This window comes from Malaclemys terrapin, chromosome 13 (genome assembly GCF_027887155.1).
Source record: "Malaclemys terrapin pileata isolate rMalTer1 chromosome 13, rMalTer1.hap1, whole genome shotgun sequence".
In the NCBI taxonomy this organism is placed as follows: Eukaryota; Metazoa; Chordata; order Testudines; family Emydidae; genus Malaclemys; species Malaclemys terrapin.
The window spans coordinates 15,532,595-15,558,204 of NC_071517.1; the positions used below are offsets into that span (position 1 = coordinate 15,532,595).

At 49.5% G+C, this 25,610-nt stretch overlaps 1 protein-coding gene across 4 annotated transcripts in view; it reads right to left on the reverse strand.

Annotated features, from left to right (window-relative positions):
- Positions 1–6,320: 6,320 nt before the first annotated feature.
- Positions 6,321–25,610, reverse strand: part of FBF1 (Fas binding factor 1) — a 35,017-nt gene continuing 15,727 nt past the window's right edge. For all 4 annotated transcript variants that reach the window (XM_054048395.1, XM_054048394.1, XM_054048392.1 and 1 more), the window contains 17 exons: positions 25,053–25,130; positions 23,359–23,453; positions 20,738–20,787; positions 19,732–19,779; positions 19,446–19,601; positions 17,470–17,570; positions 16,758–16,964; positions 15,998–16,105; positions 15,089–15,228; positions 14,236–14,354; positions 13,760–13,882; positions 11,291–11,476; positions 10,742–10,918; positions 9,711–9,848; positions 9,467–9,605; positions 8,103–8,233; positions 6,321–7,217 (listed from right to left, as the gene is read on the reverse strand). In XM_054048395.1, coding sequence (XP_053904370.1) covers positions 7,140–7,217; positions 8,103–8,233; positions 9,467–9,605; positions 9,711–9,848; positions 10,742–10,918; positions 11,291–11,476; positions 13,760–13,882; positions 14,236–14,354; positions 15,089–15,228; positions 15,998–16,105; positions 16,758–16,964; positions 17,470–17,570; positions 19,446–19,601; positions 19,732–19,779; positions 20,738–20,787; positions 23,359–23,453; positions 25,053–25,130 — 2,074 coding nt within the window. In that variant the 3' untranslated portion in view covers positions 6,321–7,139. The remainder of the gene's footprint in view (positions 7,218–8,102; positions 8,234–9,466; positions 9,606–9,710; positions 9,849–10,741; positions 10,919–11,290; positions 11,477–13,759; positions 13,883–14,235; positions 14,355–15,088; positions 15,229–15,997; positions 16,106–16,757; positions 16,965–17,469; positions 17,571–19,445; positions 19,602–19,731; positions 19,780–20,737; positions 20,788–23,358; positions 23,454–25,052; positions 25,131–25,610) is intronic.

Here is a 25,610-nt window from a genome sequence, read left to right on the forward strand (position 1 = left end):
TGCGTTTACCAGACGGGCCTGGAAGGGCTGTCCTAGCTAGTGCCTGAATGAAAATGTTACAAAATATACCTAAAAAGAGGTACATCCTCATCATGGGGTGAAGGACTAGAGACGCCAACCCCAGGCAGCGAGCTGCCATGGATTTATTTTACCAAGGCAAATATGGTTGCCAGCTACAAAACGGGGTCCTGATTAACAGCTGCAGTCTGGTGTGTCACTCACAGGAGGAGTTTGGCTGGTGGGTTGCAGGCTGTGGGTTTGCTGGTGGTGTCCACTCCAGGATCCTGGAGCCATTCTCGTTGCTATATTATAAACGGAACTGTTGGGCAATCTTACGTACAAGCAGGACTACTAGCTGCTGCCTGTAGTACACTTGGTAAAGATGAGGGTGCCTTTTCCAGCATTGTTGGCTCTTATGGTTGTATCACCAATCCCACCATTTTTTATATATTTTGTAAAGCTCTAACTGCTGGAGTCAGGTGATCACATGAGTTTTTTTTTAAAGTAAGTTTCTAGTCCTTGTAATTTTTTTTTTCAAAAGAAAAACTTGAAAATGTGAAGTGAGTGCAACCATTGAGCCAGAGGAGTGCCATTGACAACCATGGTCTTAATCCTGGAGCTTTCTGATCTTTTGGATGCCCTGGGCCCAGGTCATGAGTGCTTCAAAGACAAACATGATTGTAATTACCTGACAAATTGTCTTAATTAGAAATAAAAAGAGCTAGGAGGGGATGCAATTAAATGAAGAGTTGGTCAATTGAAACGAAGGGAGCAGCATGAGGAACTACTCAGAGCAAAACCATCTCCCTTGAGGCCCATTACAGAAATAAATAAGGGGGGCACAGATCCTCTCCATGCATCAAAGTTTAGCTGCCTTGTGGTTATATTTGTAGTTCTACCGTGCACTAAGGCTCCTGAAATGGGACCCATGCAGATTGCACCTGCAGAGAGCCCCTTTGATTATATAGTGGAGCTCTATGCTGCGGTCCACACCCATGGATCGGGGCCAGAATTAGTAAAACGACATCCACTGCTGGCGAGCTTCCTCTCACACAAGAACATCAATCTCTGCAAGATGCTGAGGGGAATCATCACAGCCTGGCTCCTGAACTGGGCAGAAGCTGATGTGTGAATCAGACAGAGTTGAGGAATATTTTGAAAGAAGGGACACGGGCTAGCTGTCCTTTCCAATTCTTCCCAAGCCACCAGAGGTCAGTGCAACAGCAGGAATGGAATCACAACTTTGGTAGCTGAGAACCTGGAATCACAGAGAAGAAAGGACTTTTCAACTAGCACTTTTCGTCAGTAAATCTCAAAGTGCTTTGCAAAGGAGGTCAGGCTCAGTACAGTAACAGCGAGAGATATAGATTACAGACAGACCATTCCAAAGGACTGAGCGAGAAGACACGCTATGGCATTTATAGTCTGAGACCTATGTTATAGCCATTCTCCACTCCAGCTAATTATCTGTTCCAACCTTCTAATAAAAGACAGAAGTACAGTTGCTTCACTGGACAGGGGGAATTGGGTGAAACCAGCCACCTTCCCCTTGAATTTATGAAAATGGATTGTTTGTAACGTGATGGGTAAATCTAGGGGGTCCATCAGCAAGTCGTGCCTACCAGCAAGAGGGAGAATTAGTTTCCTCTGGGAAGAGGTGGAATCCCCAGCACTTTAAAATGAGCGCTGAACCCGGGGAGGCTGCACTGGGTGAGGGAAGAGAAAGCGAGGCCAGTCCAGCCAGCAGGATTGGAAAGATGTATCCAGCATAGTCAACACAGATCTTCCTAAGGCTAGAATGTCAAGGTACAGCGTAGTTCTTCATACAGAGCTACACACTGAAACAGCTGAGATGCTTGTGTCTTCTTTGCACCCGCTTCCTTCTTGTTTTACAGTTGGGCGGGTGTATGATTACATTAGCCTATCTAACCGCTTCAGATGGCTGTTGTGTCTCCTGGCAGCAACAGGAGGGGAATTCAGGCCAGCCTGCTGTCTGCTTTGAGGAGGTGCCATTGATTCTCAATGTAATAGCCCATAGGGGGTTATTGGGGATCAGATCAGCTCCTTCCTTGGAAGGGCTAGAGCGGGGAATTAGGGTTTTCCCACAGCCAGCTCAGCTCTGTGTAAAGAGCAGAAACAATGAGAAAAACCCACATCTAAGCTCAGGTAACACTGAGTGGGTTAGGCCTCACCTAAAGCCTATAGGTCATGGGTTCGAGTCTCACTTGATCTCACGCTGCAAGACCACCTCCAGTTCACCCACTTGCAAAACGGGTATTCAGCTCATTGAGTTAGGGTAGTCGAAGGCGGGCAGGCATGACGCTGACCACATCACTTCCTTGGGCAGTGGTGGCTTTGAAACTGATGTGCCTTAACCGCATCAGCCTGATATGCCATTGGTTCGGGAGGTCTTTGACCTGACTGGGACACTGTTGCATGTAAGGGGAGCCAAGTCACATTGTGAATCAGTAGCACAGCTGGGACTAAAACCCAGGAGTGCTGCCTCCCTCACTGTCCAGTACTGTAACCCCTAGGCAACACATCCTCCTTCAGCTGTGAGCATGCAGTAGCGGGCAAGATGCAGCACCCGAGCACAAGGGGGTGGGGGCGGAATGCGAAAAGTAGCATCTGGATTCATTTTTAATGTGTTGGTGCACATGGGTTTAGATGAGCCCGTTAGGTTCTTTTCTCAGCTTCACCACTGACTCCACCCACCTCTCCCAGTCTTCAGTGGCATTGCAGACGTCACCGAGCGCTGCACCTGACATCCTCTCTGGCTCATCTCTGCAACAAAGGCCACAAATAGCTCAATTACAGGAGCAGACGCAGAAACAATTTAGACCCTGAATTAAACCAGCCTTGGCTCCAAAAAGGTCAATCGTCCTCCCCCTCACCCCCAAGGTCTCCTTCTTTGTCTCCAACAGAACAATGGCAGTGCCCCCGCTGTGCTGGAAGACTGGGATCGATAACACACAGGCACAGAAGCTGATCATGGCACTGTCCAAGCGCCATTAGTCCCCTGCTGCACCTTAATTCACTCCCTGACAGAAGCACAGGGCTAGATTCTGAGCTGACACTAATGTAAACCTGGAGTTACCCTGCTGAAGTCAATTTGAGTTACTCCAGATTTACACAGTGTAACGCGATAAGAATCCAATCTGTGGTATTTGACGCTGTCCATCCCCATTATCTTCAGCTTCTCTTTCCTTCCAATCTCTCAGCACATAAATGGCAGCCCAAATAAACAGCATTTCTCTCCTTGATGGGTTGGCAAATGGCTGATAATGGAGCATGACAAGGGTGGTTAAATGCACAGCCCTCTGTAAATTACTCCATAGGGCAGCCAAGAAAAAGAAACGGTGCTGTTCTTTCGCTAGATTCGGTTCAGGGGCGAGGGCTTTTGTTCCTCTTACAAGGCGTTCAAGATTTTACTATATTATTTAAAATATAAAAGCAAATGCTGGGGGTGGTGTGGAGCAGATGCAGAGAGACCAATTCTCCCTTTGGGTACATGCTGCATTTGAGAGTAATGAAAATTGAAGCTTGTCTTAAGACTAGCAGAAAACATTTGGCACTGCTAGCACTCTTCCCCTCTGTCAGCAGCTGAGAGGCTCGTGTTCTTTATCCAAGGTCGTTGTGTTTTTACAGCACAGTGGGAGAACAGCTCTGGTATTAATGTGGGAGCTGCACCACGGCTCTTTGACTAAATCACTCACAACAGCAACAAAGACACAAACCTCCCACGCTGCATCAGCAGCCAGCGAGCAAGGCTAAGCGGAACCAGCATGGCCGAGAGAGAATCCACAACATTCTGCAGACACTAGGGTCCTAGGCTGGATTTTAACCAGTGACCCAGCATTGGAAGGCTCTATGCGCCTTTACCAACCCCAAGAATGTAATTCCCCTTCCCAATCAAACTAGCTTCTTCTCCAAAGGTACGGAACCTGCCAGCGCCCCACAGCATCTCTGCTAGCCTGCTCAGGCCTAAAGCCTGACATGAACCCGACTAGACCAGTCACCCGAACCTGACCCAACCCTGAGTCATTCGAACCCAACCCTTCCCCCGAACCTCCGTCAGCATTGCTGCTGCCTCGCCCTTGGGGCTCAGTCTGGTGGGGCTTCCTACTCCCCACACCTGGGGCCAGTGATCAGTCTCCAACTGCCTCCTGTCGGGGAAGGGAACGGAGCAGCGGCTGTGTGTGCCATGCCTGCTGGCTACCGCCACCTCGCTGTGCTGGGACTCAAACACACTCCACTGCAGGCATACCATAGCCAGGTGGTGGTGGCCAGCAGCAGCGGGTCATACAGCCACTGGTCCACTGACCCCACGGGCAGGAGAAGGGGATCAGAGACGCCCTGACCCAAGCCCAAGAGTGTTGGGTTGTGTTCCAGACTCAACCCAAACCTGACCTCTTGATGACAACTGGCAGAGGGCATAAGGGATACTTACAGTTTTACAGGGATCCCCGGCATGAGGTACATGCATAACTGTTTGCCAAAGGATGGCATGTAAGGTCTCTACTGAGTGCCAGTAGCCCACTGGGAACCATAATCATTGCAAATGCACGTACGGAGGCTAGTTAAGAGGTATTTGTACTGAAAGCTATATTCTTAAGGTATGTAAGTTAAAACAGGTCACCAGAAGGTGAGAAACAGATTTTGGACCGGCAGAGGGGAGTAAATGTTTGTCTTTCTGGCTGGTCATTGTGTATTGCATGTCTAACACTGTAAGTCTATTTGCTTTACTGAGCTTGATGCTACTGAAGAGATTGTAAAGTCGACAAGAAAGGAGCACACAGGAAAAACAGCAGGGAGGATCCTGTTTACAAGTAAAGCCAATAGATCAGTGGTTCCAAACGGGCCGGGCCACCGCGTCCCACAGCTCCCATTGGCCGGGAATGGTAAAACCGTGGCTACTGGGAGCTGCGAGCAGCCATACCCGTGGACGCTCAGGTAAACAAAGTGTCCCTGAACGAACCACGAACCAAGTTTGGGAACGACTGCAATAGACTGTAGGTGGTGTAACTTGGGGTGCAGAAAGACACCTTTCACGGAGGAGACAAGCTGAACATGTGACTTGTTTGAGGAAAACGGGCACACAGCCTACCTGGCTGAGAAACGTTGGCTATAAGACAGGACAGTAACTAGCCAGGGCGGTCTAGGCTCTAGAATGCGGTTATGATTTTATTTGACATTAGGGCTGTCAATCGATTAAAACAATTAATTGCGATGAATCGCTCTGTTAAACAATAATAGAATACCATTTATTTAAATATTTTTGGATGTTTTCTACATTTTCAAATATATTGATTTCAATTACATCAATTTCACGATAGAGATTGCACTAAAGTTCTTGGATGAGGTACATTGAAAATACTATGTCTTTTGTTTATCATTTTTACAGTGCAAATATTTGCAATAAAAATAAATATAAAGTGAGCAGTGCACACTTTGTATTCTGTATTATAAACTGAAATCAAATAATTGAAAATGTAGAAAAACATCCAAAATATTGAATAAATTTCAGTTGGTATTCTATTGTTTAACAGTGGATTAAAACTGCGATTAATTTTTTAACTAAAAAAAATTAATCGTGAATAAATCGCATCAGTTAACTGTGATTAATCGACAGCCCTATCTTACAGATAACCATTTGCTTCCAAAACTTCTACTTGTTACTACATGACTATATTTCACTAAATAAACTGTTACTTATTTTCACTACAAAAATGTCTTAGTGCTGTGTTAAACGGAGCAGCAATCTGAAGGGACATGGGTAACTGGACAGGACTTTTCTGTGGAAGCCGCATGCCTGTGAATTCTGCAAGTGCCCAGTGGAACAGGGGCTGGTTATGTGACGGTTGGAATGTGCCTAGCACTAGCCTGTAGAGAGAGTGGGGCCTGCATAGGCCTGGAGGGAAGTGCTTTTGTTGCCCATGGCCAGGGTTGGGGAGCTGACCCTCTGGCACAGATCAGGCTTCCTCATGCTAAGGGCAGGGGGTAGCAAGGTGCCTCACACCCCTGGGTACGCTCAGGCAGTGTCACACTAGCACTTGAAGTCAGGTATTGTTGGGTTCGGGTCAGGTTAGGTTGCAAGGCTCTAACCCAACCTATGAAAGGGAAGAGGGAAGATAGCAGAGCATTAAAGACACTGAGATGCAGTGGAAGTGAAGTGAACTATTCCTAAATCACGAAAACTTGGTTCCTTCTTGTTTCCTTCACTCTTCCCTTATCACTCAACATCCAGCCTTGGACACGGCCATGGTACAGCGGATAGGGTTGCCAGTGAAAGTGAGTGAGGGTGGGGGCGAGCAAGGGGAGGGGCTGGAGTAAGTGGGGGCGGGGCAAGGGGCAGGGCCTTGGGAAAGAAGTGGGGCAATGGTGTTCGGTTTTGTGCAATTAGAAAGTTGGCAACCCTAAACAGCAGATGAGCCGTCCTCTGGCTGGCTAATGTGAAATGAGTGTGGTGGGTCTTAGGCCATGTCCCAATGCACCAGTGTGCACATCACCATACCCCCTACCACACTTGAGGCTTTCAACAAAGGTGCCAAGAGACGGGATAAATTATAAATGGGCCACGGCGACTGAACTACCTGCTCAGGCCGAGGAGGTAGTCCCTGCTGGTCATGACTGAGGCATTCCAGCAGGGCAATACATGGAAAGTTTGCACTGGTTCAGCCCATGCTGTACCTGTTCTTGGTGGTGTGTGTACAGATTGCTAGGTGCTCTCACATGGGCCAGTGACTCCATGGAGATCCCTAAGGACTTCGCTATTGCCAGGCTGTTGTACACGGAAGGTGCTTCAACACTATGGCAATAGGTGACAGCATAAAACCGAGAGAGAGAGAGAGATGGGCATAATGAAAAGACCGTCCAGGCTCTGAAGGGCTCACAGCTGAAGTAATGGAAGACTTTAGGCTATAGGGCTCTCAGTCGGACATAGTTAAAAATTCACGCGCAAAGGGGTTATTTTTTTGGTTTTTTTTTTAAACTAGCTGCTGCCTGACTGAATGTATCTGACAATTTATATTTTTCCAGCCATTCATTTTTGGATTTTTAAAAAAGATTATAAATTACAAAATCCCCCGTCGTCTTTGTAGAAAACGCCAGCTCAACCAGCGCTGCACGTGGGGCTGAACTCATGCTGTCGACACGTTGTAGGAAGCTTTCTTCAGGGTCTCTAGAAAGAACTGCTCGTCTTCCAAGAAATCCCGGTCCTGCAGAGAAAGATGGGAAGGGCCATCACTGGTTGTGGCTGGACTCCCTGAAGGTAGAGTACAGATGCCCACATGCCTGGTAGATAATCACTGTCTTAGGAACTGACATATAAGGGAAGTATCAGAAGCAGTCAAAGCCGAGGCTTTGAGAGGTGAGTGCACCAGCACGTACAGTTACTTACTTTGTTGTAACTGTGGTTCTCCAAAATGTCTTGTCTGTGTGGATCCCAGTTAAGGATGCGTGAGGCACATGTGCACCTTGAATGGGATCCATACAGCCAACTTGAATAACCTTTCTTTCCTAGATAGGAACATGAGGATTCTAAGGGATCAAAGCAGAATCCCAATTTTGCAGGGGTGTTGGGGGAAGAGCAGGCGAGTGACTGGAGAATCTGGAGGGAGTGGGAACGTCAAAGCACCAGAAGAACAGGGATTAACCACCTTGATATGGCACCTTCCATCTGAGGATCTCAGAAAACTGGGTCTGGAGCAGTACATACACCCCAGTCCAGTGGTGAATAAGGCTGTTAACTCGCAGCCCAAGTGGGGCAAGCCAACTAGGAGCTTTGACGATGTGGTTGTCCAAGAATTTATGGCCGTCACTGCTTCTGTTGTTCATCCTCTTCTGCTTTAAGTGTATCAGGGAAACACCAGGGTGTCTGTTCTCTAAAATGACCCTTTTGCAGCGCATCACGGAACAAACAGCTTTACTGCCCAGCAACAACCTTCAGAGAAAAATCCACCCATTGGCAGGTGGCACTGAGCCCTCTCTTTCCCTCTTCCTGGGAGAGTCCGAATGATTTCAAAGCCAAAGCCCAGCTCAGTAGCAGACCTGATGTTGGGTCCCTTTTACATCGGAGCAAATGCTACGGAACCTCATCTTACCCGCTCGGCTGTGTGCTTCAGCAGCACTAGTCTGGCATACAACTCAGCGGGTCCCGCTCCTGCTGTGCCCTGGGTGCCCCCCGTCCTGCCAGAGTTGTGCCAAGGTAAGTCTATAACAGGAGGGGGGAAATCTGCAAAGAAAGCACAATAGTGCAGAATACACACAGGGTTAGAGCAACGTGGGACATCCGTGTATTCTATACAGAGACACTCAGATGGAGGCAGGGAAGTTGGACCCACTAAGCTTTCCTAGTATTATTGCTGTGCCCGTGTTTTCATGTCCTGGGGGAGCATAGCAGTCCCTCTTCCCAGCCTGGGACCTGAGGAAATTGTGGGGATTAATTATAATGATTATGTGGCACTTCTATAGCCTCTTTCACGCAAGGATCCTAGAGCACTTTACAAACATTTAATTAACCATCTGGGGTAGGCAACTCATTAGTCCCATTTTACAGAAGGGAAAGAGAGAAGTTAACTGATTTTCCCTGTCCAATGCAGCAAGTCAGTGGCGGAGGCAGGAATGGAAACCAGGACTCCTGACTCCAATCCCTTGATCCGACCACGAGCCCAGCTCCCTCTTGCAAAGAAGTGACTTCAGAACTCGACTCAGGTCTTTATCCTTTGAAAGCCAGAGTGCTGAACCACAGAGATGACCCACCCGCTCTGTGACACAAAGATGCAGGAGGTGCTGTCCCTTCGGCCTGGTCCACACTTAAAATTAGATCAAGTCGCTCAGGGCTGCGAAAAATGTTGTGCCCCGAGCACTGTAGTTAGGTCGACCTGACCCCTGGTGTAGACCCGGCTAGGCTGACAGAAGAATTTTTCTGTTGACTTAGCGACTCGCTTTTAGAGAGATGGATTAACTCCGCTGATGGAAAACCCCCTTCCGTCGATATAGGAAGCGTCTACACTACAGTGTCACAGCTGCAGTGCCGTAGCTGTGCCACTGTAGCAGGTGTAGTGTAGACATGCCTTTCCTCTCATTTCCTTGCTCACAGGAACACGGGACTGGAGAGGCCTCTTGGGTCATTGAGTCCAGTCGCCTGCTATCACAGGCAACCCCGGCACGTTGTCCTGGTCATACATTTATCAAACTCCACCTGAAAACCAGTTTGGTTTCTTGCCTCCACTCCTCCTATTGGAGACTGTTCCCCAACCCCTCTCCTCTGGTGGTTAGAAACCTGCTTCTAAATTTCCAGTCTAACTTTCCTCATGGCCAGTTTATTCCAGAGCCAACGTTGTCCTTTAGGTTAAATAGCTCTTCTTCCTTTCTGGGTTTCCCCCCTGATGTATTTACAGAGAGCAATCACTGAGAACAACCACTCAAGAGCTGTTCTGTTGGCAGGTGTGAAGGAGCAGCTTACAGTGCGTGCTGGAGAGGCTCTTGGTTTGAGCACCTGGGTGTGGCCCCCGGGGCTTGGTCAGGAACTGCACCGGGCTGTTCGGAAGCTCCTCTCGCAGCTGTTCAAGCTGTCTCCTTTGATGAGCCAGGTTCTGGCGCTCCTACCCGGCCCGAGGGGAAAGAGGGAGAAAGGCTGGTTTACTAGGGTCTGGCATGTTGCGGTACATAGAAAAAAAACGAGAGGGGAAGCGCGAGGATCTGATTGCCTGGTGCAGGTGCTGCTCCTGCTGCCTCAGCCGTTCCAGCCGCTGCTGCACGGTACCCAGCCTCGTCTGATGTTCTGACTCCACCTTCTTCGCCTCTAGCAGGGCTCTCTCCCCCTCCTCGTACTTCTGCGAGGACAGCTGGGGGACACAGCAACACAGAGCGTGAGTGGGGGGCAGGGGAGCAAGGGTGTGACGGCACCCAGCGGGGAGGAGAAAGACCCATGTAAGTGTCTCTGGAAACCCCGGCTCATTTGTGTAGACCACGACATCCTGGACACTCCCATCCTCTGCTTACCCACCACACTAGTAAGGCAGGTGCCGCAGCAGGGCAAGCTTCTCCTAGGCCACCCCATTCATGGGTCTCAACCAGGACCTGGGGGATCTCTCAAGGATCGAGTGGGTTGCTCCATCTCCATGGTTTCTCTGCCAAGGCTTGTCCACTGGGAACTCAAGTGAGACCAAGTTCATTTCATGCAGGCCACCCAACAGCCACCAGATAGGAATGGCTCTTGGTTGCCAGGGACTTGGCCTGGGATTTGAATCTGTGTCAGAGGTGGAGGGCTCTGTATCCCATCTCCTACCTCCTGAGCCATCTGGGTACTCTCCTCCCCCTCCCCCACTATGGATCAGACACACAGATCCTTGTATTACGAAGCAGGTCTCTGTATCCCTTTTTTATTTTAAAGTGCTAAATCACTAACAAACATTCATGTAAAGAACCATCGCTCCTGGCTCTTGACTTCTATAGCTCTTCAGCCAGAGATCCCCACGTGTTTTATCAAGGGGGGAGGGGAGGAATATCACTCTCCCCCCTCACAGATGGAGAACCAAGGCAGAGAGAGATAATTGAGGTGCCCAAGGTCACCCGCAGGATGTCACTGGAAGAGCGGGGAACTGAAGTCCCATTCTCAAGCCCCTACACCACTGCTGCCTCCACTTCCTGTATGGCCTTTCCTGGATTCTAATGGGGAAGGATTGTGGGTGCATTGACTGCAAGGGGTTAAGAGAGGAGGAGTCGTCGTCCTTCCTACCTTGCTCATGCTGTCAATCTCCTCTGCCCTCTGTTTGACGTGCAAAGCGGCCGCATTAACCCTTTCCTTCTCGAGTCTCAGCTCCTGCCTGTCTTGCTCCACAGATTCCCTTTCTCTAGCCAGCTGCTCCTCCTTAGCCTTCAGCTCACTGGCCTTGATTTTCAGATCCGCTTGTTCCTAGGAAGACAGCATCAATGGTGGCTCTATATCAGCTCCTCTCCCGAACACTCAACCCAAGTGCTCAGAGAGATCCGTGATAGAAGAGCCCCCCCCAAACCCCTGGCCCACTGGAGGATTGTTCCCTGCTGTACATTTACTAGAGCGCTGGCTTTGTTGTGCAAGGAAGGTCCCCAAGCATTAGCGTTCAGGTTGTTTCCTTCGCCCTGCCCAGACAGAACAGCTGGCTCAGGAATCTGGGCCAGTCAGAGGAAGGGTTGGAAGGTTTCCCTTCACCTACGTTATTCAGGGCTCCATGTCCCCCTATAGAAGACTCCTTCCTACGGCAGGAATACATGCTACAGGCAAAGTGCTGCATTGAGACTGCTGTACCTTTGCCAGGGTCATGATGGCCCCTTCCCTCTGGGAGTCTATCTGCAGGGCGCGGTCGATGTCACGCTCCATCCGCTCCTTGCTCAGCTTCTGCTGGGTGTGGAACTCCGACCACTCCATGGCGAGTTTTCGACGCTCCTCCGCGCACTTCTGCATGACTGACTTCTGCTCCTCCAGCAAGACGTTCTATGGGAGCAAAGCATGAGAGATGCAACCAAGTCCTCCAAACCAGAGAGATGTAGGGAAGGTTGGCTTGAGGTCACAGAGAGTACCCCTTCCACCAGGAAGAGTGGAAAAGGAGCTCCTTATGCTGCCTTCAGACTGAAAAGGATTCCTGCTACTAAGATTCCCACTGCTGCTCCTGGGAACTGGGTATCATTCTTGTACCCAGACAGCAGAACCCCCTTTCTGTACTATTAGGGTTACCATTCGTCCGGATTTACCCGGACATGTCCTCCTTTTTGTGCTAAAAATAGCGTCCGGGGGGAATTTGTAAAGCACTCACAATGTCCGGGATTTCCCCCCTCCCCCGGAGCGGCTGGGAGGGCTGCAGGGAAGTCCCGGGCTGGACTCCGGAGCAGCTGGAGAGGAGCTCCGCCCTGCATTCTGAGCAAGTGTCTCAGCACAAAGTGCAGCCCTCCCCTTTTGCAACTGGGAGCGGTTACTGCCATGCAGCGTAGCAAAACGGGAGCGAGAGCACTTTGTGCTGATACAAGGGCAGCTCTCTCCTGCAACCCGGTCCGGGCCAGGGACCGGGTTTTGTTGTGCAGGGCCAGGGACCGGGTTTTGTTGTGCTGGGGAGCGCAGCCACGTGTCCGGCTGACACAGAGCCCAACACACTGTTCTGAGCAGCAGGGTAAGGGGGGCCGGAGAAGGGGCAGGGAGGTTCTGGAGGGGGCAGTCAAGAAACGGGGGGGGGCTTTTTGGGGGGAGTGGAGAAAGTTTTGGGCAGTCAGGGTACAGGTAGGGTCCTGGTGGGCAGTTGGGGGGGGGGTCTTAGGAGGGGGCAGTTAGGGGACAAGGAACAGGGAGTCTTAGGTAGGGGGTGGGGTTCTGGAGGGAAGTTAGGAGCAGGGGTCCCAGGAGGGGGCAGTCAGGGGACAAGGAGCGGGGGGGTAGGGGGCTGGGAGTTCTGGGGGGGAGCTGTCAGGGGGCAGGAGTGGGGAGAGGGATCGGAGCAGTCAGGGGACAGGGAGCAGAAGGGTTTAGATGGGTTGGGAGTTCTGGGGGGGGCTGTCAGGGGGCAGGAGTGCGGAGAGGGATCGGAGCAGTCAGGGGACAGGGAGCAGAGGGGTTTAGATGGGTTGGGAGTTCTGGGGGGGAGCTGTCAGGGGGCAGGAGTGGGGAGAGGGATCGGAGCAGTCGGGACAGGGAGCAGAGGGGTTTAGATGGGTTGGGAGTTCTGGGGGGGGGGGCTGTCAGGGGGTGGGGAGTGGTTGGATGGGGCGTGGGAGTCCCAGGGGTCTGTCTGGGGGTGGGGGTGTGGATAAAGGTTGGGGCAGTCAGGGGACAAGAGGCAGGGAGGCTTAGATAGTCCTGGGGGGCAGTTAGGGGCAGGGGTCCCAGGAGGGGGCAGTCAGGGGACAAGGAACGGGGGGAGGGTTGGGAGGTCAGGGGGGGCGGGAAGTGGGAGGGGCAGGGGCGGGGCTAGGGCGGGGCTTCTCCCGTCCTCTTTTTTGCTCGCTGAAATATGGTAACCCTATGTACTATGGGGGCAGGGGTTTTGCACTGTTCCCACAACACGGCAATGAAGCAGAGGCAGTGACAGTAGATCTCACCACCCTGTGGTTGAAACAGGAGTGCTTTTCAGGAGGGGAGTGTTACAGCAATGGGTTTTAAAAGTACCGAGTGACTAGTACCCTCCACTTGACATTATTTTCCTGCCTTCAGCCACAATCGGTGGGTTTTCTCGCTCACGTGACCTAGTGTGTGTCATTGTTACTCTGTGCAACAACCAATGTCTGCCAAACCCAGACAAGCCTACCACCTTCCTGCTGACTCGTGCCATCCCAACGCCGCCTCTGTCACTCACGCTGTCGATCACTGTGCCGCATCTCTGGGAAGAGCAGATAGGTGCTATCCCAGCAAACACGAAGCGCTCCAGGAGCACGTGCGCCTTGCCCAAGAGTGACAAGTGAAGTCTGACAGGCTCACATGCTGGCTTATGGTTCTGATTGAGCAGGAGGGCAAGATATTGCCAAGTGAAGCGTAGGGTATTGTGATGCCTCACTGAAGTCCCAAGTGGTTAATCTCTGAGTGGAACTGCTTCCCGCCCCCAAATCTACTCCTATTAGGTTAATATCCTTGAGCTATGCTGAATTCTATGTCGATTTATTTCCATCCTGCCCTTTGTCCTCCAGCAAAAGGATTTTTCTCCTGGCCTTGATGCCATCTGAATGAATGCTACATAATGGGAACACTTCCTCCTTGAGACCATCACGTTCATTAAACATCATGACAACACCGGACCTTTGCCCGCTCCAGCTCTTCCCTCTCCATGGTCAGCTGCTGGGTCATCACCCTCCGCTGTTCCTCTAGCGAGCGCTGTAGAGATTCCACTTTGGATTGTTCTGCTGTCACCCTCCAGCGTTCCTAGAGCGCGGAGACGACAGCAGATGGGGGAGAGCAATGCCTGGGTTACGTGAGCCTATGGTACAATCATGCCTTAAATTGAATATTTAACCCAGATATTTTTCCACCACCACCTCCGTTTTCTTTGACTTCAGGGCAGGGCCTGAGCCTTGGAGGTTCAGGCCCTGCCCTGAGTTTTCCCCCACCAAGCAGGAAGACAGTTTTTCACCTGTGGAAAAAAACTGGCCTCTCACCATGGCTCTCCGCAGGTTGAGGAGAGTTCCCATATTGGATACAGAACATGCAGGCCCCCTCTCCCCCCCGTCAGAGCCGTTAACAGAGGCTGAAGACCCAGGTTGTTGGCCTTGCCTCACCTGCTCCAGGAGACGAGTTTGCTCACTCAGCCTGGCCTCCATTTTAGCGATGACCTCCTGCAGCCGGCTCCGCTCCTCCTCCATGTCCCTCTGCTGTCGCGTCAGTCTGTCCTGCAGCACTGAGCGGAGAAAAACCACCGTGCAGCAAACTGCAGCCATTCACAGGCTAATCCCACAGTCCAGCGCAAGCCACCATTGTGTCCGTCTTGCAAAAAAGTTGCAAGGCCGGATCCTCAGCTGGTTTAAACCAGTGTCACTCCAATGGTGCTGTGCTGGTTTACAACAGCTGGGAACTGACCCTCAGTCCCAGCCACCTGGGATGGCTTCTCGCTGGGAGTGCTGTCTGGCTACAGGACATTCCCAGGGAGCCGCTTTCAGCACAGAGGATCTTTGGCGCAGTTGTCTTGCTCAGGTACAGCCCTGGACAAGGCAATGTTCTTTTCGGAAAGGTAAGTGCGTAGGAGAGCCACAGATAGGAACATCTGCTAGAGTGGATGGATGATCTTGTGATTAAGACACTGAACAGGGATCTGGGTCCAATTCTCTGCCACAGACGCCATATGTACTTTTGGGCAAGTCACTTAATCTCTCTCTGTGCCTCAGTTCCCTATGTGTAAATGGGACAGGGATCATCTTGCTCTCTGTTTGTACAGCACCTGGCACAATGGGGCCTGTCCATGATTAGGGCTCATAGATGCTTCCACAATACACATCTCCGTTTGGACGGTAAATTCTTTGGGGCAGTGACTGTGTGTGTGCATACAATGGAGCTCTGATTGAGGTTGGGGCCCCTAACTGCTACTGTAATAAATAACCATGACCGTGATTGCTAGAAAAAATAAAAAGCAGGTACCCCTGAGCTGTTCGTCCCGCTGACGGGCTCCAATCTCGAGCTCCTGCGACGTGTTGTGGTGAGTAGCCTCCACCTTATAAGAGAGGTCACTCAGGTTACTGGAAAACTTCTCCATCTGCTCAATGACGCCGTTCAGAGACCTGCAAGAGGAAGGGGTGGGGCCACAGTTACGTGGTAGCTGCATCGGTTCACATTGAGTTCATGTTTTCAACGTTATCCTCATGTGACGAGGGGCTAGAAAGATTTACTTTAAAACAAAACCTTAGATTCTGAGCCCAACCTGTGGCTTCCGCAGCAGGTTCCCTGGGCAATAAATATGCATCGCCTTGCCTAGGAGCTTGAGTGGGTACGATCGCTTTGTCCTGAACCTCTCCTGCTCAGTTAACCCCTGCCCTCGGTAGCAGCAAAGGACAGGAGCTGCTTTTTCTCAGGGGTAAACAAAGCTCATTTATTGACTGACAGAGCTTGAGAGGTGGTGAGGGCAATCTACTTGCTGAGCCAGTGGCTTCTGTGCAAACACATCACCAATTTAGGTGTTCTCCCTTTGGTTGGGATCCACCCAACACCCCAGCCCTGCCTTCCCCTGCAGACAGCTCTCTGCTTGGGCACTGTGCCCATAGATTCCGAGGCCAGAAGGGACCACTGTGACCATCTAGTCTGGGTGCGTGTGATTATTCCCCAGCCGTCTCACGGAGGGCTGTCAGGTTTATGGTGCTTGCTGTGAGAGAGCATCCCAGCTCTGTTTTTCAGAGACTCTCCGAGCCCTGAAGGGAAGAAGCAACCTACTCAGTTGCTTGTGCTTCTGCTTCAGAACCGGAAGAGGAACCCAACCTCCATCACAGTCTACGTGGGGTGGGTGGGGAGCTGAAGGACGAAGGCAAGGAGGCCGTGCTGGGTGGCAGCCGGTACCTGGTATGGGAGGTAGCACTGGTTACCGCGTCAATCTCCTGATCTTTCAGTCGTTTCAACCTCTGTAGCTGCTCTTCGTGGTCTTTGCGCATCTCCAGAATGGACGCTCTGTAGGACCCAGAGGGGAGGAGCCCGTTAACCAGGTCTAGTTATTTACATTCCCTGCAGCCTATGCCGCAGTCAACGCTCAGACACATGGCCCTCGTTGCCACAGCAACACACAGCAAGAGCTGAACGGGAGCAGCCGGCTGATCTCGGCCCCCGGCTGTGGGCGATGGTGGAGGGTCACCGGATAAGCTCGTGGAGACAACTCATTCCTAGAGGAAATTTGCTGGTTCCTGCCCAGGCATGAGCAGAGGTGTGGACGGGGGAGAATAATGGCCGTGAACCCCAAAGGACCCTACGCAGGTGCAAGTCCCTGTGCCCTTCAGTGACAGTCCCACGCGTACCGGCCAGGTGGAGCCATGCTCAGAGGCCTGCTGCCGGCCACAAGCAGATGCAAATGCTCGTGGCTAAGCTGCATAACTCAGGAGATCGGGACAAACCTTTAATCACTTCCCACCAGGGCTGGGGTTAGTTCACACCGTTGCACTGGCCTGACTTTTCCTGACACCACGATCTCAGCCGGGCCCATTTTCCCGTCTGCTCAGACACGGATTCAATATCTTTCCAAGAGCTTCGGCCCCTTCGGGAGGTGAATAATGTTGGACCCCAAATGCCTCCCGCCAGGCTGGCTGTCCCCTCCCCTAGCCCTCCTTACCGCTGCAGCTCCCGTAGCCTCTCCACCTCCTGGACCTTCTCCTGCTCCAGCTCTGCCAGCCTACGCTGCTGCTGTGCCAGCAGCTCCGACTTGGCCCGCTCTGCGCTTTGGCAGTGGGACAGGTACTGCGCCGCCAGTTCCTCATTCTCCTGCCGCAGCCTCGCCTCGCGCTGACGGGAAGATTCCTCCATCACCTTCACACGGCTCCTGAGGAGAGACACGCAGGCTGGAGGAGCTGTTTGCCCGGTGCCCGCTGGGCTGGGGCACTAATGGGTGGTTCTGATCTGAACTACGACGCTTAGGGGGTCAATTTTCAAATGCAGGACCCTAATTTAAGTGCCAGTTTAGGTGCCTGCTGTTGATTTAATAGTAAATAAATAATAATACCCAGCTCTTTATATATATAGTATGTAGCGCCTTTCATCACTAGATCTCAAAGCACTGCACAAAGGGAATCAAATCCCTTTTTACAGATTGGGAAACTGAGGCACAGAGCTGTGAAGTGTCGTGCTCAGTCACACGGCATGTCAGCAGGAGATCTGGAAGTAGCACCCTGATGCCCGGTCCCCTGCTCCAACTATAAGCTGGGCCAAGTGCTGTAAGTGGGGCAATACACACCCCAGGTATGCTGTGCATCAGGCAGGACCCTGAGTGCGGGGGCAAAGGTCCATGTCACTGGTGTGCATGTACCTGGCGTGTAGGCCCACGATACCTGTGTGCATTTTCAATGAGCTCCAAGTCTTCCTGATGGCGCTGCTGTAGACTCTCCAGGAGCAGCTTCTGTTGATTCCTCTCCAGCTCCAGCTTCCGCACCTGATGTGGAAAGTCACCACGATGGGCTAAAGAAAACCCTGCGTGGCTGGGGTGAGACGCTGTACCCCATTGGGCACCCTGGAGCCCATGCTCACCACTTCTATAGGATGATGATATAGTTTGTACAAAGTATGCCTTGTGAGGTATCATTTGAAAATGCATAATCTACTGCACATCATTGTCATGTTAAAATATGTGTATCAGCATTGTACATGGAGCTATGAGATTTTACTTAGGATTGTTACTGAAATATACTGTAGTTCTGGGTAACTGGGTACTGTAGTTCTTGATGCCATATGAATTAATGCCACATAATGGGAACAGTTCCTTCTTGAGACCATCACTTTCATTAAACAGACCATTTTCTCAAAGACAAAGGCACACTGGCATGCCAGGTAGGTACTAAAAGGCCATTACTTGTTCAATTAGAAATTCACCAGCAGGGGAATTATAAACAAAATATTTACAGTTCGTCTGAAGGACAGCTGGCAGGGCACATATGCAATAGAACTGCATGGCTCCATGTCCCAGTGTAACCCACACACCTCCTCGGTGTGGTGTTCTGTCCCATCTAGTGACACCGAGACCACTTAGAGAGAGAGGGAGAGAAAATGACTCTGCTCTAGAGCCTTAGATAATAGCCAGTTGGCTTTTAGCTCATGCGGTAGAGGCTCGTGCACTAAGCTCCAGAGGTCCCAGGTTCGATCCCGCCCGCCGACGACCGGGGTTACACCCTCAAGGACGTTTCCAGTGAAAAGGGTCAGGATATAAGAAGTTGGGGGGGAAGGCATCTGGCCACCTCTCCTCCCCCATCTCTACTCATGGTAGCAAGATCATTTGAAAGGCAAAGAACCATCATTGAACTGGGGGGAGTGGTCCAAACTGGAAGGCTTCCCAGTCAGCATGGACTGCTGAAAGTTTTGGGTCAGAGAAATCCTTTTGCTTTCAAATCTTATTTAACTTGGTAACATTTAGGTCAGGAAATAGCTTGTGTATTTCTCTTTTATTTCTTTTGTAACCAGTTCTGACTTTTATGCCTTTACCGCTTATACTCACTTAAAATCTCTCTCTCTCTTTAGTTAATACACTTGTTTTATTTATTTTATTACCTAAACCAGTGTGTTTTGATTGAAGTGTTTGGGGAATCTCTACTCAGGTTAACAAAGGCTGGTGCATAATCATTCCCGTTGATGGGATAACAGACTTTTCACGAGCTTGCACTGTTTGGGGGTGGGAGGTCCTAAGCAGTGCCAGACGCACATTCCTGGGGCACAAGGCTGGGGAATTTGCTCTGTGTGTAGTTCGTGAGTGGCTGGGAGAGCATTCCTGCTAATGGCTGTGTGTGAGCAGAGCCTGGAGTGGCTGCTTGTCACTAGCACAGCAGCGTAAAAGGCACCCTGGGCTGGAGCGTTAAAGGGACCCAGTGGTTCAACAGTCCAGTCTGTACCCTCGGGGATGTCAGCCGGCTTGCAGTCAGGCCCCTGCAGAGCAAACCAGTGCACATGGAGGATGTCAGCATTCACCCTTAGTGCAGGGGTAGCTCACGGGCTGGCAGCCAGCAAGTGTGCACAGAAAGCAGGAATCTTGAGGCTTTACTACGAGGGGTGTGGCTAGAACATCTCTGTGAGCGCTCCCTGTGGCCCTCAGCAGACAGACCCTCTGTTACCTGCTCAGTTCCTCTCTCTGGGCAGGGATGAACCATGTCTCTGGCACCCCTAATCCTGCTGCCCTTTGGAGCCCAGGTATTTCCTTCCTAACTGTTCCTATCACAGCCCAGTATGATCACTCCTAGTTTGGCCCCAGTGGGAAGACTGGTGCGAATACAGAGAGACCAGTCCTGCCTCTGTCCTCAGCCCAGCAGGCTGGGTCCCTCACCTGGCTCTCCAGCTCGGCGAGGCGAGTCTGGGCACTCAGCAGCTCTGCCTGGTGCCCTGCCGCATTCTCCCTCAGCTGTGCCCGCAAAGCCACCAGCCTTTTCTCGTACTCACTGGCATTCAGCAAGCTCAGGGCCAGGGGCTCGGCCTCCAGGAGCTGCAAGGGGAGAGCACCGAGGGGTGGGGAGACAAAACCAAGCCCTTTTAGAATGAAGAGTGGCAGAAGCACCCTGTCAGCCCAGCAGGATGCAGTGTCGTCCTCTGCAGAAGCCATGCCCTGTCCTCACCTGCTGCGGCAGTAGAACCTGCTGGAGAGGAGCCCCAGACACGGCAACCTGCAATGAAACAAGGAAAAGCTCAGCCACCTTCTCCTCTTAAAGGCCTCCACCCCTGTGGGGAACATCTTAACTCTACTGAGCCTGGGAAACCCCTACAATGGCTGCCATTAATTCTGGTCCTACTTTGCGCCCCTCCTCTAGGCTTGCCAATCCTTCTCTGATCTTACCCCGCTGCAAATCTGGATCCTTTCTCCCAGAAGAACACCTCTGTATGAAACCTCCAAAGGGTCCTGTCCCAGAAGGCAGCATGGACAGGACAGGAGACTTCCAACCTGCCCCAGAGCAGGCAATGGAACAGACTCGGTGTTTAGTTTGGTCTTATTGCTTGAGATGGGCTCAGGAGTAATAGGATAAATTCCTTTTGATTAAAACACACCCCCCCACAATGGAGGGCAGGAAATGAAAAGGACCCAGAAGGGCTAGCTTCAGCTTCTCAGTGAGGCTTAAAAGCTAAGTAAGGATTGCGGGACATACTCATTTTTAATAACTTTGATAATTTCCCCCCTTAAATTGCTAAAAAATAAAGAAATTTTAAACACACACACACACCTTTCACCTCAAAACTAAGAAAACCTAGCAATGTAAAACCCAATAATTAGCTAGAATCCAAGTCTCATTATTAATTACTACACTCACACGTGTATTCTGAGCACTTCCAGTCAAGGGCCTCAAAGCATTTTGTAAACACTAATTAAAACCTCACAGGAGTCCTGGGAAGGAAGTAAGGGTGTGTTATTTCACCCCTTCTACTGCTGAAGAAATGGAGGCATGGAGAATATAAGTGACTTGCCCGAGGTGACATTACATAGCCAATCAGTGAGACAGCAGGGAACAGAACCCAGACTCCCGATTCCCACTTCTACTCCTGCATTTTAGCCACTGAAAAATAACTGTACAGGTAGGGGTGTATTATCTCCAATACACCGTGATCGATGTTGTAGCATCTCACACCTACCTGAGTTAGTGTGGGAAACCCCAGACCCTCTGGATGTCCTTGGAGAGAAGCTGCAAGTGGTGAAAATTCAACACATTTAACACTCAGACATGGCAGTGGATTTAGGCATTTTCAGTGTAAAGAGCGGTGAGACAGTAGCATTGGAAGCCTGGCAGAAATACATAAAGCCCTTCCACATCTAACCATAGGTGTGCTGCTTCAGCATGAGGAGGACATGCTAATGTCATAAGAGCTCCAGCCACTGAAGCAGTGGGGGGCAGATACTCCAGACTACATGGCCAGAGTGGAACCAGGAGGGGCTGGAAGGTCCTCTAGGCACTAAAGAAAGATGCATCTTTAATGAAACCCTTGGACCCCACAAGTGCCTCCTTGAATGCTTTATGCACATTCGTCCCTTCACCTGCCTTGCTACATCCCTGCCAAGAAGCTGACTGGGGCAGATTTCTACTCCATGCATATGGACGGACTGACACATGGCAGGTGCTCGATATGCAGCACTGGCCTGATTTTCATCCACACCCCCCCCAAATCACTAGGACCCGCACGTGCTCAGCACCTCTAGGAAATCAGGCTATACTGTACTACTTGCGTCCAAGGACCCAGGCAAGCAGTGTAGGTCCTGGCAGGGTCAGCAAGCTCTCCCCTTCCAACCCAAGGGCCACCATTTCTACATACACACACACACACACACACACACCCCCGAACTCCTTCCTGCTTGGCCAGCCTCCTCATAGTGCTCACCCTCCAGACAGGAGGCAGATTATTGACCTCATGCGAGACTGAACCAGCTGTCATCACCCTCCACGCGGAAGCCCAGTGCGTTTCCTCTGTGACATGCCAGCCCTCCGCCAGTACCGAGAGAAAGGGGCATCTGGCTCCCACAGCCTGCACTGCTGCCCTTAAGTCACACAACTGACCACTCACGTTTGGTTTGAACCCTTCACGTTATGTGCTCCTTCCAGGCTCCAACCCAGCATCACCTGGCCACCTAAATGGGAAATACCTCCCACCCCCATTGGCTTTGATGTCATCCCTTTGACACACGACTGAGGCCACTGTCTGCTACTTCCCGACTGCGTAATGTCCAACCTCTTTTAATACAGTAGTAACTCAGTGTTATGAACACCAGAGTTACCAACTGACCAGTCAACCACACACCTCATTTGGAATAGGAAGTACATAATTGGGCAACAGCAGAGACAAAAAAAACAAAACAAAACACAAATACAGCACAGTACTGTGTTAAATGTAAACTACTAAAAAAATAAAGGGAAAGTAAAAAAAAAAAAAAAAAAAGATTTGACAAGGTAACGAATCTGTTTATTGTGCTTATTTCATTTAAATTAAGATGGTTAAAAGCAGCATTTTTCTTCTGCATAGTAAAGTTTAAAGGCTGTGTTAAGTCAATGCTCAGTTGTAAACTTTTGAAAGAACCATAATGTTTTGTTCATAGTTACAAACATTTCAAGAGTTACGAACAAGCTCCATTCCTGAGGAGTTTGTAACTCTGAGGTTCTACTGTAGATTTCATGGAGAAAAGTTACACATATGAGCCAACAGGGGGCAGTGCTCTGTAACAGCTGGCACGGAGATGGGAATAACGGCGTGGCTGCAGATGGCTGACGGTTACCCATGTCCCCGCGTCCTTGCACTGCATGCTGCGTGACAGGGGGTGGGTAGGACAATGAGGGTATGTCTTCACAGCACCTAGACACCCGCGGCTGGCCCGTGCCAGCCACCTTGGCTCAGGCTGTGGGGCTGTTTCATTGCAGGATCCTAGAGCCTGAACTCCAGCCAGAGCCCAGATGTCTACACAGCATTGACACAGCCCTGCAGCCCAAGCCCTGCGAGCCTGAGTCGGCTGGCACAGGGCCGCCATGGGTTTTTCTTTGCTATGTAGACATACTCTAAGGGGCTAACACCAGGATGCAAAGCAGCGAAGGGATGAGGTTGAATGTTTAGGTGGGGTAATCCAAGGAGGTGAGGGGACTGTGGAAGTGGAGGATGAAGAGCAGAGGAGACTGAGGACTAGTTATCGTACTGCTAGCGTGTCAAGGAAAGCGTGGCTGCACAGGTCTGGCCCTTCCTCAACACCAGAGAAGCCATGGAAAGAACCTATGCCAGACACTAAACTAGCACCCATGGGCAGTAATTGGAGAGGACTCTGTCCACACTCAGAGCGTGTGGGGGTGGCAGGGGGCGGAGACCTGTCAGGATCTGACCCCTTCCACTGAGACAGAGAGAGAATACGAACATGTGATCAGCCACACATCCATCTACCATTCATTTGTGGGACAAGCCTCAAAGGTCCCTACAGACATCACAGCAACTATGTTAGGGCTTTTTGGATTTTGTAATGAGACCTTTTGGATACACGACCCGGAAGCCTTGCTAGGCCCATCTTTTCCCCATTTTCATCTCACCTTCAAGGGCAATGATGCAGAGATCATTTCACTTTAAAAGAAACAACTTTGTATTCCCCATCCAGGGAGAGAGAGTAGAATTTGGGAATCCTCTAGGTTACACAATGTCTCTCTATGGCTCCTGATCACTCAGCTAGGTGTGTCAACAGTGTGTGTTGCCTCCCCAATAACTGGGCTGATTTGGGATGTGAAACATACCGGCGTTACTGGTGTCTCCAGGAGGTGCCCCTTTCCTGGACTCAGATGTAAGAGATGAGGCTTGTTTCTGAGTGGTTAGCCATGGAACGGGATACCTGTGGGACGCATAGAGTAGATAAGTAACTAGGAATGCCATTATATCCCCACAGCAGGGCATGTGAAAGAGAGATTATAGGCGTATTTTCCAGTTAACATGCATCGCTTTCGTAAGAAGAGAGTTTCACAAAACATCTGATCAGCAGTTTTGTACAGCACCAGGCCTACGGATTCCTGCACGTGGAGTCACAAAGGGGTGGTGTTCAAAGGTCAAAAGTTGGAGGTGTCAATCCAAGGTGATTTTTCTTTAAAACATACTGCACCCGATCTCACTGTTCACGCACATCGCAGATTTATAACAATCAAAAGCCACCACAAAGTTCTCTTCCTGACTACCCTCATGCAGAGTGGACTGACTTAAATAAAAATGATTTAGATAACTAACCAGGAAATCAAAGCATTTAAAATCATCCATTTATATCAGGAAACTTTGAATTAATTAATTATTTTTAATTCAAAGTTTTACATTTGTATTTCTTCGTTATTTTCCTAAAGAAAAGCGGATTCTCATTGGTTGGTAACCATTCAAACATATTGAATTGCATAGGCTTCACTCTAAATTTGGTGCTTCTTTTTGCTACACAGGAGGATGCCCTATATCTGTACACATGTAGTTAAGCAATTATATAGCTTAAACTTACATTTATTCAGAGAGTCTTCATTTTTACATTTCTTTATTATGTTAGAAAATGGTGAATGATGCATTACTTATTTATTAGCTGATGATTAATTTTTTTACGTGTGATTTGTATCAAGCTCTGTTTGGATGGAAATTTAAATTTAATTAAAAATTTACAAAACCAGAATTTTAATTGGTTTTAATTTAATAAAATGACCTTAAATGTGCTGGATACATAAGAAATTTTTTTTTAATCACAACATATTTTGCATTTCAAACTAACAAATGTATTAAACAAAGCAAGTATTATCTGTATTTAGTGAATTCAATTGGTTGTTTCTGGTCACCATGTCCTGCAAGATTTTAGAACTAGTAGATCTCATCATCTCAACACCTAGTTTTTATTCCTAGATTGAAAGAGGAAAACAAGTTTTCTGTTTTTTCAACTCCCAAAAGTTGAAAGTTTATTAACTTTGAATGAATTAGTCATTGAACTAAACTAGTTGAATAATCTGAAAAGAAGAAAATATTCTCTCTGGGCTACACTGCTGTCAAGAGCTGGTTTAGCATTTCAACAAACTCCGGTTCCCTACGCTTAGCCAGTGACTTCCACCAGTTCAGTGGTCTTTCTTTAAAATTTGACAACAAACATGTACTGCTTAATTATGTTTGCATTTAACATAAATTATTTTAATATATTATAAGTAGTTTAGGCACTAACATAAATGATCAGTTTCACATTTAATTTTAAATAGGTTTATTTTAAAAAATAAATATGCATTTAACGTAAATCAAAAACATCTGATTTAAGTTTAAAAATCCAATTTAAATAAAAAAAAACTAATTTTTTTTTAAATCATTGTTTTTTATTTACCCCATTTCAACCCCCAACACTCTCATGTCTGACACCATTTTAATTCATTTCAGCAGTTCCTGTTGAAAAGGCAGATTAGCAGGTATAGCTATAGTGAAGTCATACCCTGAGTCTTCCATCCTGGTGGACTTATCTTCTGGGACAGCAGACCACTGAGGTTCTCTCACAGAGGGAACTGGTTGGCTGAAAACAAGAGTCACTTATATGAAAGAGCAAAGAATATCAATATAAATGGACAGTGAGGGGGGCCACAATCCTCCAGTGTCAGCTACAACTCTATCTTGCAACCTCAAAGACAATGAAGGTCTCCCTTCCATCAAAAGCAATCTCCTCCTCCTAACAGAGCTATGGAAGTATTCAGCATTCACTTGGTTTGAAACATTTCGGCCTGATCTACACTACAGAGTTAGGTATCAGAGGGGTAGCCGTGTTAGTCTGGATCTGTAAAAATCAACAAAAGAGTCCTCCGGTACCTTATAGACTAAAAAATGTATTGGAGCATAAGCTTTCGTGGGTGAACATTACACTACACTACAATGTTGCTCCCGCCGATGTCAGTTGCCCACTACACCAATTTAATAACTCCACCTCCGCGAGAGTAGTAGTGCTTAGGTCGAAGTAGTTAGGTCGATGCAGTGTCAATGTAGACACTGTGTTGCTTAC